This window comes from Gracilinanus agilis, chromosome 3 (assembly GCF_016433145.1).
Source record: "Gracilinanus agilis isolate LMUSP501 chromosome 3, AgileGrace, whole genome shotgun sequence".
NCBI classification, from domain to species: Eukaryota; Metazoa; Chordata; class Mammalia; order Didelphimorphia; family Didelphidae; genus Gracilinanus; species Gracilinanus agilis.
This window is the reverse complement of record NC_058132.1, coordinates 50,858,957-50,876,448: the sequence shown is the minus strand read 5'-3', so window position 1 is coordinate 50,876,448 and position 17,492 is coordinate 50,858,957. Positions and strand designations below refer to the sequence as shown.

The 17,492-nt window shown below is 38.6% G+C and overlaps 1 protein-coding gene across 1 annotated transcript in view; it reads left to right on the top strand.

Annotated features, from left to right (window-relative positions):
• The first annotated feature begins 931 nt into the window (after positions 1–931).
• The window catches only part of CASP9 (caspase 9), a 35,021-nt gene continuing 18,460 nt past the window's right edge, over positions 932–17,492 (top strand). Inside the window, exons 1-4 of the mRNA XM_044668683.1 lie at positions 932–1,241; positions 6,011–6,230; positions 10,126–10,191; positions 16,518–16,564. Of these exons, the coding sequence (XP_044524618.1) occupies positions 1,110–1,241; positions 6,011–6,230; positions 10,126–10,191; positions 16,518–16,564 (465 nt within the window). The 5' untranslated portion in view covers positions 932–1,109. The remainder of the gene's footprint in view (positions 1,242–6,010; positions 6,231–10,125; positions 10,192–16,517; positions 16,565–17,492) is intronic.

Here is a 17,492-nt window from a genome sequence, read left to right as displayed (position 1 = left end):
GGCTATAGGCTTCAACATACCACAGCAAAGAGAGGAGAGAGAATATTAAAATAGCTGCAACCCAACTCTGGGTGACTCTGGAGCCAGAACAGACCGAGGGCCAGGTTAGTGTCTCTCCTCGGGAGCAGCAAATCATTCCGTAAGCCACCCAAGAAAGAAGGGAACTAACCTGGTAACTAAGAAAAGTCAGCAGGGCTGCTCAGACACTTAACCAGGGTCATTACTCTAAGGCAGGGGTTCCCAAACTTTTTTGGCCTGCCGCCCCCTTTCCAGAAAAAATAGTACACAGCCCTCTGGAAATTAATTGTTAAAAAATTTTAATAGCAATTAATAGGAAAGAGAAATGCACCTGTGGCCATCACCGCCCCTGCCCTGGATCGCTGCAGCACCCACCAGGGGGCGGTGGCGCCCACTTTGGGAATCACTGCTCAAAGGTAATCGAATTGTGGGAAAGCTTAAATGGGAGGGACAGGGGGAGGGAAGGAGAGAGTTAGGAAGAATGCGGGGAAAGAAGGGAAAATTTTTTAAAAAGAGGGGGAGGGGAGGGGGCAGCTGGGTAGCTCAGTGGATTGAGAGTCAGGCCTAGAGACAGGAGGTCCTAGGTTCAAATCTGGCCTCAGACACTTCCCAGCTGTGCGACCCTGGGCAAGTCACTTCACCCCCATTGCCCACCCTTACCAATCTTCCACCTATGAGACAATACACAGAACTTAAGGGTTTAAACAAAAAAAATAAATAAATAAAAAAGAGGGGGAGGGATAAATGGAGGAAAGGGAAAAGAAGAGCTAGAGACTGGAGAGAGGGCAGAGTAGGAGGAAGGAGGGGAGAGAGGAAGGAGGGAAAGTGGGGGAAAGAGGGATGGAAAGGGAGGAGAAGGTGGGTGACTGGGCGCTGGAATACCGAGATCTCTCCAAAGAAGAGCGGATAAAAGTGGGAGGAGGCGGCCTCCGGGGTCCTACAAAGGAGAGGCGGGGTCTAGTGTCCGATAGGGGAGGAGCAGAGGTGTCTAGACGCCCCCAAGGCGGGGCCGGACCCGGAAGCGGGTCCGTTGGTCTCCGGTATCAGCCTCCTGACCCCCTCACCCGGGCTGGGTAGGCGAAGGGGAGGCCATGGAGGAGTCCCAGCGGCAGCTCTTCCAGAAGAACCGCCTGCGCCTGGTGCGCGAGCTGCAGGTGGAGCCGCTTTGGGATCTGATGCTGGACCGAGAGCTGTTCACTCGAGACATGATCGAGGACATCCAGGTAGGGAAGAGCTTTGGATCCTTTTCCCAGGCTCCCCTAGGGAACCCCGGAGCTGGGAGGGATGTTGAAGCCGGGACGGAGAACTGGGAGGGAGCCTGGAACTGGGGATTTTGGATCAAAGAACTGAGAACTGGAAGGGAACCTGAAACGGGGATGTTGGGAACGCAGAACTGAGATCGCAGAGAGAACGGGGAATAGAGAATATGGAACACAGACTTTAAAGGAATCAAGAATCTAGAATGTCAGTTAAAAAGGACTTGAGAGGGGGCAGCTGGGTGGCTCAGTGGATAGAGACCCAGACCTCCATGGGAGGACCTGGGTTCAAATGTGGCCTCAGACACTTCCTAGCTGTGTGACCCTGGGCAGGTCACTTAACCCCCTTTCCTAGCCCTTGCTGCTCTTGCCTTGGAGCCAACACATAGTATTGATTCTAAGATGGAAGGTGAGGGTTAAAAAAAACACCACAAAAAACCAAAGGACTTGAGAACTTAGAATATCAGCTGGGAAGGGCTTAGAACACAGAATGTCAGAGGTAGGAGGAACTTCTTTTTTTAATATTTTAATTTTTATTTTGAATATTTTTCCATAGTTACATGTTTCATATTCTTTCCCTCTCCCTCAAACCTCCCACCCCCCCCCCTTGGCCAGTGCACAATTCCACTGGGTTTTACATGTATCATTGAGCAAGACCTAATTCCATATTATTGATAGTTGGACTAGAGTGATCATTTATTGTCTATATCATCAGGGGGATTGTGTAAATGGAATTAGCTCAAGCCCATTAAAACTCTAGCCACCAGAGATAATCTCATTCCCACCTCCCTTAGTGGGGAGGGGAGATGAGTTACCCACACGACAATAAGTAACAAATCAAGAACAAAGGGCAGTCCAAAACAGTGTTGAGGCTGCCATTTGTCCACTTGAATTAGAGGTGGACCTCCAGGAAGTGAGGAAAGCTGCTGTCCTTCAAATATGATGGTAACTTCTTGTTGGGGCAGTTCGTGCTTTGAACTTGGTGTTGAAGGATCTCTGCTGAGACCTCAGGCAGCTTCCCCTCTGAATTGTCACGTGTGGGTAACTCATCTCCCCTCCCCACTAAAGGAGGTGGGGATGACTTTATCTCTGGTGGCTAGAGTTTTAACTATGAATGGGCTTGAGCTAATTCCATTTACACATATCCCCATCAGCCCTTGTGTTCAAGCAGTTGTTTTTCCTTTGTGTTCCTCCTGCCACAGTTCTTCCTCTGAATGTGGCTAGTTTTCTTTCTCATAAGTCCCTCAGCCTTGCTCTGGATCCTTGCACTGCTGCTAGTACAGAAGTCCATTACATTGGATTGTACCACAGTGTATCAGTCTCCGTGTATAATGTTCTCCTGGTTCTGCACCTTTCACTCTGCATCAATTCCTGGAGATTGTTCCAGTTCACATGGAATTCCTGTAGGAGGAACTTCTAAAAAGGGGAGTGGAAACTCTTTAACAAAGGCTGAATGACTACTTCTTGGGTATGTTATAATGAAGATCCTTTTCAGGGTATGGCTTGGCATTTCTTTGAGCATTAATTCTGTCATTTGAACACAGAATGTCAGAGTTGGGAGAGTCCTTAGAACATAGAACATTCCAGTTAGAAGGGACTTTAAGGATCATCATCTAGTCCAGGGTTCTCAAACTTTTTGATGTCAAGAGCCCTTTATACTCTTAAAAATGACTAAGGACTTCCTTGAGAGCTTTTGTTTATGTAGTTATAGCTATTGATATTTAGTGTACTAGGAATTAAAGAATTTTAGTATTATTATGAAATTAGTTTGGACCCCCTCAGAATGAACAGATGAGAACAATTGTTCCCATGGCCATGAAGGCTGCTAAAGCAGGCTCTCTGGAGAGCCTAGAGCGATGATGGCAAACCTATGACACACATAGCCATTTTTGATGACCACATGAAGCCGCATACCGAGAAGTATGGGGCCGAATGCCGAGGATGAAACATTTGCTGTAGTGTAGTATAGACACTCCGTGCACTCTAGATGACAATTCTATCTATATTAACTTACCTATTTTTTTATTATTACCTGTTTTTTTTTATTAAATACAGTTTATTAAATACAGTTATATTTTGCAATGATACATTTTTGTTATTTAAACTATAAATATTGTGAAATGATGGTTTTTTTCTCAAAGTGACACACTACCCGAGTTATGCTCGTTTTTTTTGTTGTTGTTGTTTTTTTTTTTTTGACACATCAAGCTCAAAAGACTGCCTATCACTGTCCTAGAGCTTAGTCAGACATCGAAGACACCAAGATCATCCACTGCACCCCAGGCCAATGCCAGTTGTCCTGAGTTTTAGCTGACCACTAGCCTTGGATGACTTTGGAAGAGAGAGTGAGGCTGATGACTTTGTACAACTTTTCATCACTTGAATTCGATTCACACACAAGACATCATCCTGTGATTTCACTGGCCCTCTCGATTGGAAGGATGAACAACTACAACAGATTTGACTTCAAAGAACTCCTGAAAGATTCTCTGGGACCGCCAGACTTTGAGAACAACTGATCTAGTCTAACTCCCTCAGTTTACAGAGGAGAAAAACTGAAGTTTCAAGAGAGGAAGTGATCTTTCTAAGGGAACACTAACTCCCCAGTCCATCATATCACACTACCTTGCTGTAACCCAGATACCCCAGGATCTAGAATAAACACCTCCCCTTCATTTTGATCCTCTGTTGTCTCATCTTCCTTCTCTTTTCCTCTCTTACTAGGACTTTTACTTCCTGTGTCTTAAATGACTAGTTGGGCTTTTAAGTTTTATAAGGCACTCTCCACAAAGCTGTGAGGAGTATTGGCAATATTCTCATTGTATAATTGATGAAACAGACTTAGAGAGTTAAGAAATACACAGGATCCTAAGAGTAAAAGCTGGATTTAGAGACTTAACTCCATCATTTAACAGATAAGGAAACTGAGTCCCAGAGAAATTAATCCACTTACTGTTCAGAAAGTTAGCTGAAAGGTTAGAGCTGGTCCAAAATTCATTGCTCTTATCCTTAGGTCGGCTGTCTAGCCTTTCTTACAATTAAGGGTGTATATATGACACAACTTTCCCCATCAGACTTGGTTGCTCTATCCACTCAGCTTCCCAGCTCTGCTCCCCAGGTTCATTTTGAAATCAGGAGAACTTGGGTTCAGTTCCTGCCTCTAATACTAGCTATGTGACAACTGGAAAGGAATTTAATGTCTTTGAGCCTGGATTTCCTCCTCTGATGTTGATTGACCTGGTTGGAGCTCAGTGATCCAGGCTCAACCTCCTGGATTCTTCACTCCTTTTCACCTTCTCGTGTCTAACTGTTGCCAAGAGGCAAGCTCCACTCTCAGGTCCTTTGGAGTCATTATTGAACTTCTGAAAATGTTCAGGGTTGTTTACTTTTATATTATTATGCTTATTTTGTAAATTATCTGCCTGGTTCTGCCCACTTTGCTCAGTATTATTTCATACAAGTCTTCCCAAGTCTTCGAACTCCTTTTAATTCACCATGTCCTATAGTGTAATAATATTCGGTTATATTCAGATATCACAATCTCTTTGTTTTTTAAACCTTTACCTTCTGCCTTAGAATTGATACTAAGTATGGATTCCAAGTCAGAAGAGAAGTAAGGACTAGGCAATGGGAGTTAAGTGATTTGCCCAGGGATACATACATAGGAAGTATCTAAAATCAGATTTGAACCCAGGACCTCTTGACACTCTATCCACTCTATATCTACTCTTCTACCTAGCTGCTCCTCATATATCATAATTACTTAAGCTTGTCCCCCTGATAAGCCCTCACATTCCTTCTTGTTCTTTGACATTATAAAAGTACTGCCATAAGTTATTTTTGGCATATGGTACACATACATATGGTGGAGATAGATTGACATCCTTGGGAAATATATTTGGTAGTGGTATTGCAGAGTCAAAGAGTATGTGTATTTAGTGACCTTTTTTGTATAATTCCTAATCATTTTTCAGAATGGTCGGGCCAATTTTTAATTCTCCTGATAGTGCATTAGTGTACTGGTAAACTCTTTTGCCAAAGGGGAGTGCCCCCAATTGGCTTTTTGTCAATGCATCTATCCACTAGATAATTAACAACTTGTTATCTTTGCTAGGAAGTGTCAGAGGCCAGATTTAAAGCCAGGACCTCCTGTCCCTTGGCCTGGCTCTCCATCCACTGAGCCACCTAGCTGCTGCCATTCCTTTTCTCTTCTTTCAAAAACTATTTGTTAGTAGAGCATCAAGCCTGGAGATGGAAAGTCCTGGCTTCAATCTGACCTCAGAAACTTGCTGTCTAGACTGACCTTGGTGAAATCATTTAACCCTAATTGCCTTGCCCTTGCTGCTCCTCTGTCATAGAATTACTAAATACTAAGACAGAAGGTATGAGTTAAAAAAAACAAAAACTTTTTTTTCTACTTACGAATAATATTTTAAAAAATAAGTGCAGTTTCCACAGTCCTGGCAAGTTGGAAAAAGGAAAAAAGATGGAACTTACCAAGCAATTGAACGATCTATCTCTTTTCTCTGCATTTTAAAAACTTTCCCTTATTTATCATTTTAATTACACAGAGAGGCAATTTTTTACAATTGTTTTCTGACATTTTGTGATTCAGATTCTCCTCCCTTTTCTCAGCTTCTCTGAGGCAATAAATGGTTGTAAGAGGTTATACCAGTGCTTTCGTACAATGCATATTTCCATTTTCTTTTTTCCTTTCTCTGCATTTTTTCAAATAGAGAGCCGGCACTCGGAGGGATCAGGCTCGACAACTGGTCACAGATCTTCAGACACGAGGGAAACGTGCCCTTCCCACGTTCATCTCTTGCCTGGAAGCCACCGGCCAGTGGGATCTAGCAGCCCTCCTCGGTGAGAGTAACACGACTCTGACCCAACAGCCGGATCCCATTAACCTCAAACCAGTTGAAATGATCAGATCTGGGGAATCAAGAAGTACTGGTAAGCGTTGAAAGATGGCCTAGAATAGCTTCTGATATCAGGGAGTGCCTGTTAGGACCCTGAGTTGCCTATGATCTGGAGGCAGCTGGGTGGCAAGATGGAGAGAACATCAGACCTGCGGTCAGGAAGCCTTGAGTTCAAATCCTGCCTTGGATATTTGCTAGTCAGTCACCCTGGGCAAATCACTTAACCTCCATCTGCCTTAATTTTCTTAGCTGTAAATGGGGATAACAATAGAACCTATCTCCCAGGGTTTTGGTTGAAGATCAAATGAAATCATGATTAAGATTAGCATGGCAGAGTAGATGGAGCCTTGGGCTTGGAGCCAGAGAAATCATGTTTGTGGAGCAGCTGGGTGGCTCAGTGGATAGAGCACCAGCCTGGAGATGAGAGGTTCTGAGTTCAAGTCTGGTCTCAGACATTTCCTAGCTGTTTGACCTTGGACAAGTCACTTAACCACCATTGCCTAGCCCTTACCTCTCTTTTGCCTTGGAACTGATTCTTAGTATTGATTTTAAGATGGAAGGTAAAAGTTTTAAAAAAATAGGATAACTTTCACACTGATCAGTTTTTACTTGAAGAACCTTGGTGAGAACCTTCTACCTCATTAAGGCAGCCCATTCAACTTTGGGACAGTGCTCATTATTAAACAAGTTCTAGATTAGAAGACACCTAGTTCCTCCTCCATATGGCAGTCCTTCTGAACCTTGAAGACAACTCATGTCTCTTAAAAAAAAAATCTTATCTTTATTTTATTCCAATAACAAATTGACATATAAATTTTCCCAACGTTTCTCATGTCTTTCTTAAGTCTTTTGAAGATCTAAACATCTTCCAGTCCTTTTCTTGACTCCCCAATGCCCTTACCATCCCTAAAGAATTAGGGCAGTATCTTAAGTACATGGTCAAAGAAAACACTATATGCTTTTGGGTTTATTGGCTAGTGTCCTTGAAGCTATAACAGAATTTTTTAGGGACCCAAGAGAGTCGCTACTCAGCAATCTGGGTTCTTGAAGTTGGGGTCACATAATAGTATTAAGGTATCAATTAAGGGTAAAGTTTTGGTTGGCTGGAGTAAATTGCATGTTAGGCCATATAGTCCCCCTTAAGCATGACATAAGAGTTTCTTTATATACAAATAAAAGAAAAACACATAAGAAATAAACCCTTACTTTCCATTTTAGAATCAATACCATGTATCTGTTCCAAGGCAGAAGAGTAGTAAGGGCTAGGCAATGAGGATGAAGTGACTTGACCAGGGTCACACAGCCAGGAAGTTTCTGAGGCCAAATTTGAACCTAGGGTCTCCATTCTTTAGGCCTGGCTTTCATTCCACTGAGCCATCTAGTTGCCCCCTATATACAGAATTTTAGGATAGCATTCCTTTTTTTTTAATTTTAAATTTTTATTTATTTATTTTTTTAAACCCTTACCTTCCATCTTGGAGTCAATATTGTGTATTGGCTCCAAGGCAGAAGAGTGGTAAGGGTGGGCAATGGGGGTTAAGTGACTTGCCCAGGGTCACAGAGCTGGGAAGTGTCTGAGACCAGGTTTGAACCTAGGACCTCCCGTCTCTAGGCCTGGTTCTCAATCCACTGAGCTACCCAACTGCCCCCTTAGGGTAACATTCCTAAGCTAACTATTATTCAAAGTAATTTTATATGAGACAAAGAAAAGAAAGAAGGCTATTTGTTTATTTATTTGTTTTTTATGTGTTTTTATTTATTTTTATATGTTTTCTATATTTTTATTTATTTTTAAGTTTATTTTTAATTTTTTTTAAACCCTCACCTTCCATCTTGGAGTCAATACTGTGTATTGGCTCCAAGGCAGAAGAGGGTAAAGGCTAGGCAATGGGGGTCAAGTGACTAGCCCAGGGTCACACAGCTAGGAAGTGTCTGAGGTCAGATTTGAACCTAGAACCTCCTGTCTCTAGGCCTGGCTCTCAAGCCACTGAGCTACCCAGTTGCCCCTAAGAAGACTATTTATAAAACAGGTGGTTATATAAAAAGGATAGTAAACTTGTTGGAGAAAAATATGTATTTAGTTATAGGAAATCGATAAGGGATTTATCATCTGAATATGGTTGATCTCACTTCAGACATAGAAATTCCTGGGTCCCAATTCTGATGGAGCAAATTTCTATGTACATTTCTATGATGTTTCCCTGTCTTTTTTTCTCCCATATCTTGTTTCCCTTTTTGTATAAGTTCTCAGGATTGGGTTTGAAAGGCTGACAGGTTTTCATGGCAGGATAAGTTTTAGATTTGAGAGGGACCTTAGAGATCCTTTGGTCCAACCCTTTTTTTGCATTATTTTTAAGCCCTCTGCCTCATTCTCTTTTTCCTCTTCTCACTGACTAGCTCACATTTACTTTATCTATTTGTCTGTCTATCTATATCTACCTATCATCCATCTATCTCTATCCATCTATCCATCCATCTATTCATCTATCCATTTATCCATCTGTCTATCTGTCTATTCATCTTTCCATTCATCCCTCTCTTTCTATTTATCTTTCTTTCTATCTCTCTATCTACCTATCTCTCTTTCTGTCTCCATCTATCCATCCTTCCATCCATTCATCTGTCTGTCTTTCTGCCTGTCTATCATCTGACTTCTTGTGGATGACCTAACAAATCCTCAATTCCAGGTTAGAGCTCACTGACCCTACACCTTTGTATCCGAGGATCTGGGTTCATAACTCTCATCACTAGTTTGGTAATCTTGGATAAGCTGCATTACCTTATTAGCCTCAGTTTTGTCATTTTCAAAATGAGGCAGTTGAACTAGCCCTTGGTCCCTTCTAGTTCTGCTTTGATGATTCTTTATCCTCACCAGAGTGGTTGTATGGGTCCAGTGGTGCTCGGGAAAAAAGGGGGAGGGAGGAAATATTTAAAAAACTATTTAATTTAAACCATTTATTTAAATTTAGAATTTATGAAATTATTTAAATAAATGGTTTAAATTAAATAGTTTTTTAAATAATAAATAATTTATCTAATCTTGGCTACATTAATTTTATTTGTACAGAAACTTTAATTTACTATAATCAGAATTATCCATTTTATCACTGACAGTGCTATCTCTTGTTTACTCATTTTAAAGTTAAATTTAAAATTTAAACATTTTATTATTTTTTGTTTGGTTCTTATTTTTAATAACAAATTTCCACTTAAGTTTTTCAAAGTTATGGAATTCAAATGGTCTCCCTCTCTTCTTCCCTCCTCCCTCCCAGAGCTGAAAAAGCAATTCAATCTGGGTTATACATTAGTGTAAAACACATTTCCATATTATTAATTTTTGTAAAATAAAACCAAAACTCCAAATCATATACCCAGATAAATAAGTGATAAATCATGTGTTTTCATCTGTATTTCTATTCCCACAGTTCTTTCTCTGGATGTGAATAGTGTTCTTTCTCATAAGTCCCTCAGAATTGTCCTGGATCATTGCATTGCTATTAGTAACAAAGTCTATCGCATTTGATTGTTCCACAATATTGCAGTTACTATGTACAATATTCTCCTGGTTCTGCTTATTTTGCATTAGTTCATGTAGGTCTTTCTAGCTCTTTCTGAGATCATCCCATTCATCATTCCTTATAGCACAATAGTATTCCATCATATCAGATACCACAATTTATTCAGCCATTCCCCAACTGAGAAACATCCCTTTAGTTTCCAATTCTTTGTCATCACAAAAAGAGCTGCTATAAATATTTTTTGTATAAACAAATTCTTTTCCATAAAATTTAAATATTTTAAAATTAAATTTTCCTTTTCTTATTACAAACATTAACATCAATATGTAAAGAATAGAGGGGAATTGTCTTTGAAACTTTGATCTCAGAAATAAGCCTTTCTTAGAAATAAATAATCTACTTCTCTTACAGATATGAAGCTTCCCATAAAACCACTGGTCCCAGGTTCCTACACCAGCAAGAAAGATGTACCACAGGGTATGTATGACTCATTTCTTTTTTTTTTTTTTTAAACCTTTACCTTCTGTCTTAGAATCAATACTAAGTATTGGTTCCAAGGCTGAAGAGGGGTAAGGGCTAGGCAATGGGGTTAAGTGGATTGTCCAGGGTCACATAGCTAGGAAGGGTCTGAGGCCATATTTGAACCCAGGACCTCTGTCTCAGCTCTCAATCCACAGAGCCATCTATCTGCCCCTTATGACTCATGTCTTACCTATGCTTAGTATAAACTTCTCTGAGTCAGTGGAATAAGTGGAGGTCCTTTTTTTTTTTAAGTGTAAAAAGTTTTAAAAAAATTTTGTTATTTTGGATGAAAATCTTTTCTGACAGACTACATAGTTGGTGGCCTCCTCCTCGGCCTTTTTCTAAAGGTGATTTAAAAAAAAAATCAGTTTCTGGATATATTCCTACTAACCTTCGTCACTGAGCTTTCCTTGTCAAGGAAAAAAACTGCAATTAACAGCGTTCTTCACTTTACTTTCTTTTCGTAATGGAACTGGGAAATTAACCTCCCATCCTGACTTACTCACTTCTATGGAAGAAAAACTCTGTACCTTTCATTTTGGTCAAAGTCTCTCAGAGATAATGGATTATTAAATCAGCCTTCCTACTTGGAGAGCAATACTCATAGGCAGTGTGCCTTGCTAACTGGAATTCTTAATCATTCAAGTAATTTCCTCTTATATTTTTAGAAGACAAAATTCTGTGTCAGAGTAAAACTTTTTTTGATGAATTTTTAAAATGAAAAATTTTAATTTTTAACTAATTAAAATTTTTTTAGATGAATTTAAATAGAGTAATAATGGTGTTGTTGGCAAACCCTTGGAGGAGAAGCTTCCCAAAACCCTTTTTTACTGGCCTTCAGTCTGGTCAAAGATGAGCAAAAAGATTCTTCTCCTAACTGGAATAAGCCAAAGGTTATCCTTTGGACCCCTTTAACCTCTTAAAATTTATTGAAGGGACAGCTAGGTGGCTCAGTGGATTGAGAGCTAGGCCTAGAGAGGGGAGGTCCTGGGTTCAGATGTGGCCTAAGACACTTTCTAGCTATGTGACCCTGGACAAGTCACTTCACCCCCACATTGCCTAACCCTTACCACTCTTCTGCCTTAGAACCAATACACAGTATTGATTCTAAAATGGAAGGTAAGGGTTTAGTGGGGAAAAAAATTATTGAAGACCATTGTCCAAAGACTTTTTGTTGTGGGTATGATCTATTAATACTTACTGTATTAGAAATTAAAACTGAAATATTTGCTTATTAATTCAATTAAAAATAACAAAATTATAACAAAACAAAACAAATAACACAAAAAATAACAAAAATGTACCTATTAATGTTAATAAATACATTTTATTTTTATTTTTTTATTTTTTAGAAAAATTTTCCATGGTTACATGATTCATGTTCTTACTTTCCCCTTCACACACCCCCAACATGCCCCTCCCACCCCCCAGCCAATGTACATTTCCACTGGTTTTAACATGTATCATCTATCAAGACTTATTTCCATATTATTGATAGTTGCATTGGTGTGGTCGTTTTGAGTCTACATCCCCAATCATGTCCACATCAACCCATGTGTTCAAGCAGTTGTTTTTTTTGTATGTTTCCACTCTTGCAGCTCTTCCTCTGAATGTGGGTAGTGTTCTTTTCCATAAATCCCTCAGAATTGTCCTCGGTCATTGCATTGCTGCTAGTAGAGAAGTCCATTGCATTCGATTGTGCCACAGTGTATCAGTCTCTGTGTACAATGTTCTTCTGGCTCTGCTCCTCTCACTCTGCATCAGTTCCTGGAGGTTGTTCCAGTTCACATGGAATTCCTCCAGTTTATTATTCCTTTGAGCACAATAGTATTCCATCACTAACAGATACCACAGTTTATTCAGCCATTCCCCAATCGAAGGGCATCCCCTCATTTTTCAGTTTTTTGCCACCACAAAGAGCGCAGCTATAAATATTTTTGTACAAGTCTGTTTATCTATGATCTCTTTGGGTTATAAACCCAGCAATGGTATGGCTGGATCAAAGGGCAGGCATTCTTTTAGTGCTCTTTGGGCATAATTCCAAATTGCCATCCAGAATGGTTGGATCAGTTCACAGCTCCACCAGCAATGCATTAATGTCCCAGTTTTGCCACATCCCTTCCAACATTCATTACTCTCCCCTGCTGTCATTTTAGCCAATCTGCTAGGTGTGAGGTGATAACTCAGAGTTGTTTTGATTTGCATTTCTCTAATTATTAGAGATTTAGAACACTTTCTCATGTGCTTATTGATAGTTTTAATTTCTTTATCTGAAAATTGCCTGTTCATGTCTCTTGCCCATTTATCAATTGGGGAATGGCTTGATTTTTTTATACAATTGATTTAACTCCTTGTATATTTGAGTAATTAGACCTCTGTTGGAATTTTTAGTTATAAAGATTTTTTCCCAGTTTGTTGTTTCCCTTCTCATTTTGGTTTCATTGGTTTTGTTTGTACAAAAATTTTTTTAATTTAATATAATCAAAATTATTTATTTTACATTTTGTAATTTTTTCTAACTCTTGCTTGGTTTTTAAATCTTTCATTTCCCAGAGATCTGACAAGTATACTATTATGTGTTCACTTAATTTACTTATAGTTTCCCTCTTTATATTCAAGTCATTCACCCATTCTGAATTTATCTTGGTGTAGGGTGTGAGATGTTGATCTAAACCTAATCTCTCCCATATTGTTTTCTAATTTCCCCAGCAGTTTTTGTCAAGTAGTGGGTTTTTGTCCCAAAAGTTGGGCTCTTTGGGTTTATCATACACTGTCTTACTGACATCACTTACCCCCAGTCTATTCCACTGATTCTCCCTTCTGTCTCTTAGCTAGTACCATATTGTTTTGATGACCGCTACTTTATAGTACAGTTTAATATCTGGTACTGCTAGGCCACCTTCCTTCACATTTTTTTCATTATTTCCCTTGATATTCTTGATCTTTTGTTCTTCCAAATGAACTTTGTTATAGTTTGATTTTAAATGGTGTTTCTCTTTCTACCTCTTGCTGCTGTGATGTGTTGTGATGTGTTGGAAATATATAGAAATGCTTATTATTTATCTGCATTTATTTTGTATCCTGAAACTTTACTAAAGTTGTTGATTATTTCTACAAGCTTCTTAGTTGATTCTCTAGGATTTTTTAAGTAGACCATCATATCATCTGTAAAGAGTGATAGCTTAGTCTCCTCATTGCTTATTTTAATACCTTCAATTTCTTTTTCTTCTCTAATTGCTACTGCTTAGTGTTTCTATTACAATGTTACATGTTAGAGGTGATAATGGGCATCCTTGTTTTATGCCTGATCTTATTGGGAAGGCTTCTAATTTATCCCCATTGCATATGATGCTTGTTGATGGTTTTTAGATATATGCTGTTTATTATTTTTAGGAAAGGTCCTTCTATTCCTATGCTTTCTAGTGTTTTCAATAGGAATGAGTGTTGTATTTTGTGAAAGGTTTTTTCAGCATCTATTGAGATAATCATGTGATTTTTGTTTGTTAGCTTGTTGATATGGTCAATTATGTGGATGGTTTTCCTAATGTTGAACCATCCTTGCATTCCTGGTATAAATCCCACTTGATCATGATGGATAACCCTCTTGATCAACAAATAAATTTTAAATGAGAAAAATGAGAAATGTTTGGAAGTAAAAACAATTAGTGAGATGAATGGCATTATATTTCATCATTTTGCAAACCTTTAATGTCTGGCTTAATAGAAGAGGGCTAGACTCAGATTTGTTTCTGCATTCAGTCTCTTATGATATGTTGTTTTCATTGAAGTATTTGAGGAGAACATGGCTTCCTAAGACAGGTAGTTAGAAGGAGAGGGAGATTTTGAGATGCAAAAAACATCTTTATATCATTATGAAAAGAATTTTGAACTTGTAGATCTGAAAGGCCACTGGGCACCTCCACAGAGCAGTGGACCACTCCTTGAGAACCTAGATTAAACAAAGACATTTTCAAACTTAATTCAGGCACCATAAATAAGGTCCAATCATTTGCTTTTAGAGAATCCATTTTAGAGAACTGAATAAATCAATTTAAGAGAGACTGATTAGGTCTTTGATTCAAATGAGACCAAGGACTTCTGGGACTCTGGCAACAATAGTATTTCTTAATCTATTTATATTAACATACCTGAGGTCTTAGCTTGTAAGCTCCTTAAGAGTAGGGATTGTTCCATTCTTTGCATTTTTACCCCCAGGGCCTGGCACTGTGTCCACTTAATACATACTTACTGATTGAGATATTTCTCTGCTTCCTTCCAGGAGAAAGCTAGACTCTGTTCCATTTTAGTTATGCTAGGACCATTTTGTTGCTAAACTAATCAAGATCCTAAGAGAAGGACAGATTCCCCATATGTGTAAAGGGCTAGTAGCCTTGTGGTCCGGAAAGAGTGTTGGACTTGAAATTAGATGGTCTGAGTTCCAGTCCTAGGATGGACATTTTCTGGTGTCCCTGAGATCCTTTAAATGAACCTGGAGATATTCTACTACCCAACAGGGGAAGAAAACAGTTTGGTTTTTCTGAACACTCTTCTAGTTTCATTAAGTTTAGACACTTTTATAGACTTCTGGGTAGGATTAGTCCATTAATAAAGAAAATGTCTAAATTGTTTAAATGTTTAAATTGAGGGTTTGGTGGCATACATCTGAAACAGGTGGGAGAACCAGTTCCCAGAACATCTTTCTTGAAAAACCAATACCTTAAAGGAGGTATTCTTTGTTCCCTCTTCATTTCCCACTTTATATCATTTCTTTTTTTTTTAAACCCTTATCTTCCATCTTAGAATTAATACTGATATTGGTTTTAAGGCAATAAAGTGGTAAGAGCTAAGGAATTAGAGTTAAGTGACTTGCCAAAGGTCACACAGCTAGGAAGTATCTGAGGCCAGTTCATATCATTTCTTAAAATTTCCTTTTGGCTTACCTCCCTTCAGTTGATGGGTCCAAGGGGACGTGGAAGATATGATTCCTGAGCCACTGTGAGGAATCTTTGAAAACTGGAAGGGAACAACAAATACTGCAGTATTAGAGAAGGGCCAATGCCTAGATTCTCAAACTAAGAGGAATGATGTTGTGTCATTTATAAGGCAGACTTTGATTCCTGGAAAATGTTTAGCATTTTTGTTTTGTCTTTTCAAGTGTCAGACTTGATGTCCTTTGCAGAGAAAATAGAAGTAAACAAAGTAAAACAAAAACAACAATAAGTATAGTTCTGCCTCCCCTCTGTCCAATTTAATAAACTACTTGGTTCTTTATAAATATATTATTATTATTTAAAAAACCTATACCTTCCATCTTAAAATCAATACCTAGTATTTGTTCCAAAGTAGGAGAACAGTAAGGGCTAGAAACTTGACTAAGGTCACACAGTTAGGACATTTCTGAGGCCACATTTGAACCCAGGACTTTAGATCTCTAGGCTAGGCTCTCTATGCCCTGAACCATCCAACTTCCCTCTCTTATAAATATATGATTACAGGAAAAGTTAGTAAATATATAGAGAAAGAAGTGGTGCATGCAACCAAAAGCAGTTCACACTGGGAGATGGCAGAGAGGATTTTACTTTGGGGTTTCATGTAATGAAAGTTGGTGGACGAAAGAAGAGGCATCAGGCAAGAGGGTAAGGGAAGTAGGGTAGCCAGGTGAATGGAGAACCAGGCTTAGAGATGGGAGGTCCTGGGTTCAAATCTGGCCTTGAATGCTTCCTAGTTGTGTGACCCTGAACAAGTCACTAAACCTCAATTACCTAGCCCTTACTGCTGTTTTCTGCCTTAGAACCAAACCATAGTACTGATTCTTGTTTTTTTATAAGCTACTTTTTTTTCAGTTTTATCTTTATTTTATTTAAATAACAAGCTTCCATATATATTTTCCAAAGTTATATGATTCATGTTGTCATCCTCTCTTCTTCCCTCCTCATTCCTGGGATTGACAGGCAATTCAATCTGGATTATACACATATTATCCCATAGTATTGATTCTAAGACAGAAGGGAAACATTTGAAGAAGAATACATAATGATGAGCTCCCAGTCCAATGGGAGGGCAGCCTGTAAACCACTATGTACAAATGACTATAAACAGGAGAGAGAAGCTGGGGGTGGGGAGATGCTTTTTCACTGGGCCACTAAGATCCTTTCCTGCTCAGAGATTCTGTGGTTCTGAATTTGCTAGGCTTTCTGGGAATGTGTTAGTGCGTGTGGAATTATTCTTTCTGTTCATACCTTCTCTGTTCACATGTTCTGTTTTTTTGATGCCCAACCTAGGTGCTGTGGGGTCTACACAAACCCAAGGTGGGAGAAACACGGTTATGGTGAGTCTTCATTTAGTGTTCGCTAACTCCCCCTTCTTGTGTTTCATCAATGCTGTACCTGTCTCTGCCCACAGACTTTTCCCATTAGGGCTAATAAAAAGGCAGCCAACTTTTTCTAAGATCCTATTCTTATTGTCTTCATTTAAAATTATATTGATATTTTAAATTTTTTTTTAATTTCCTTTTCCCAAATCTGTCCTCTATTCCATATCCCTCTTAGGCATTCCTAATGTAAGATTAAAAAATTAATATCCAATACGCCAAGTATTATATTTTATAAGATTTATTAATAATCACTTGAAGAAGAAGAAAGTAAAAAACGTTAGTAAAGAGCAGTTTCCCTGATGGAGAAAGAGGGAGAAGAGAGAGAGGGGTGGAGTTACAATAACTACTATCTACAAAACGTAAGGACATAACGTGGGGATGAAAGAAGAATGCAGGGAAATGTAGTTCAAAGGCACAAAATTCTAGTTACACACTTATATAACAAAAAATAAAACAGAAAGAAGAAAAATTATTTCAGCAAAACTGACCAAAAGCAGTGTCCCCCACCTGCACAAAGAAAGGAACAAGGTATATTTTTCTCCTTTCTTCTTGGAGACTAAACTGGCTTCTTATAATGTGTTCAGTTTTTTAAATTTAATTTTTAATTTAGTTAAGTTTTTTAGATTAGTTCTTGTGGTTATTGTCTTCATTGCCATGATCATGGGATTCTATCTCATTCTATATCATGTTCTATATTCTATATTATATTCTATATAATAAATAGCATTATATATCATATTCTTTATTCTATATAATATATTATATTATACAATATTAATTGTGTTATATTTTTATTTTATGATTAGTATATATAAATATATAATATAAACATTAGCTGTACTATATATGCATATATTATATATGTCTATATACATATGTGTAT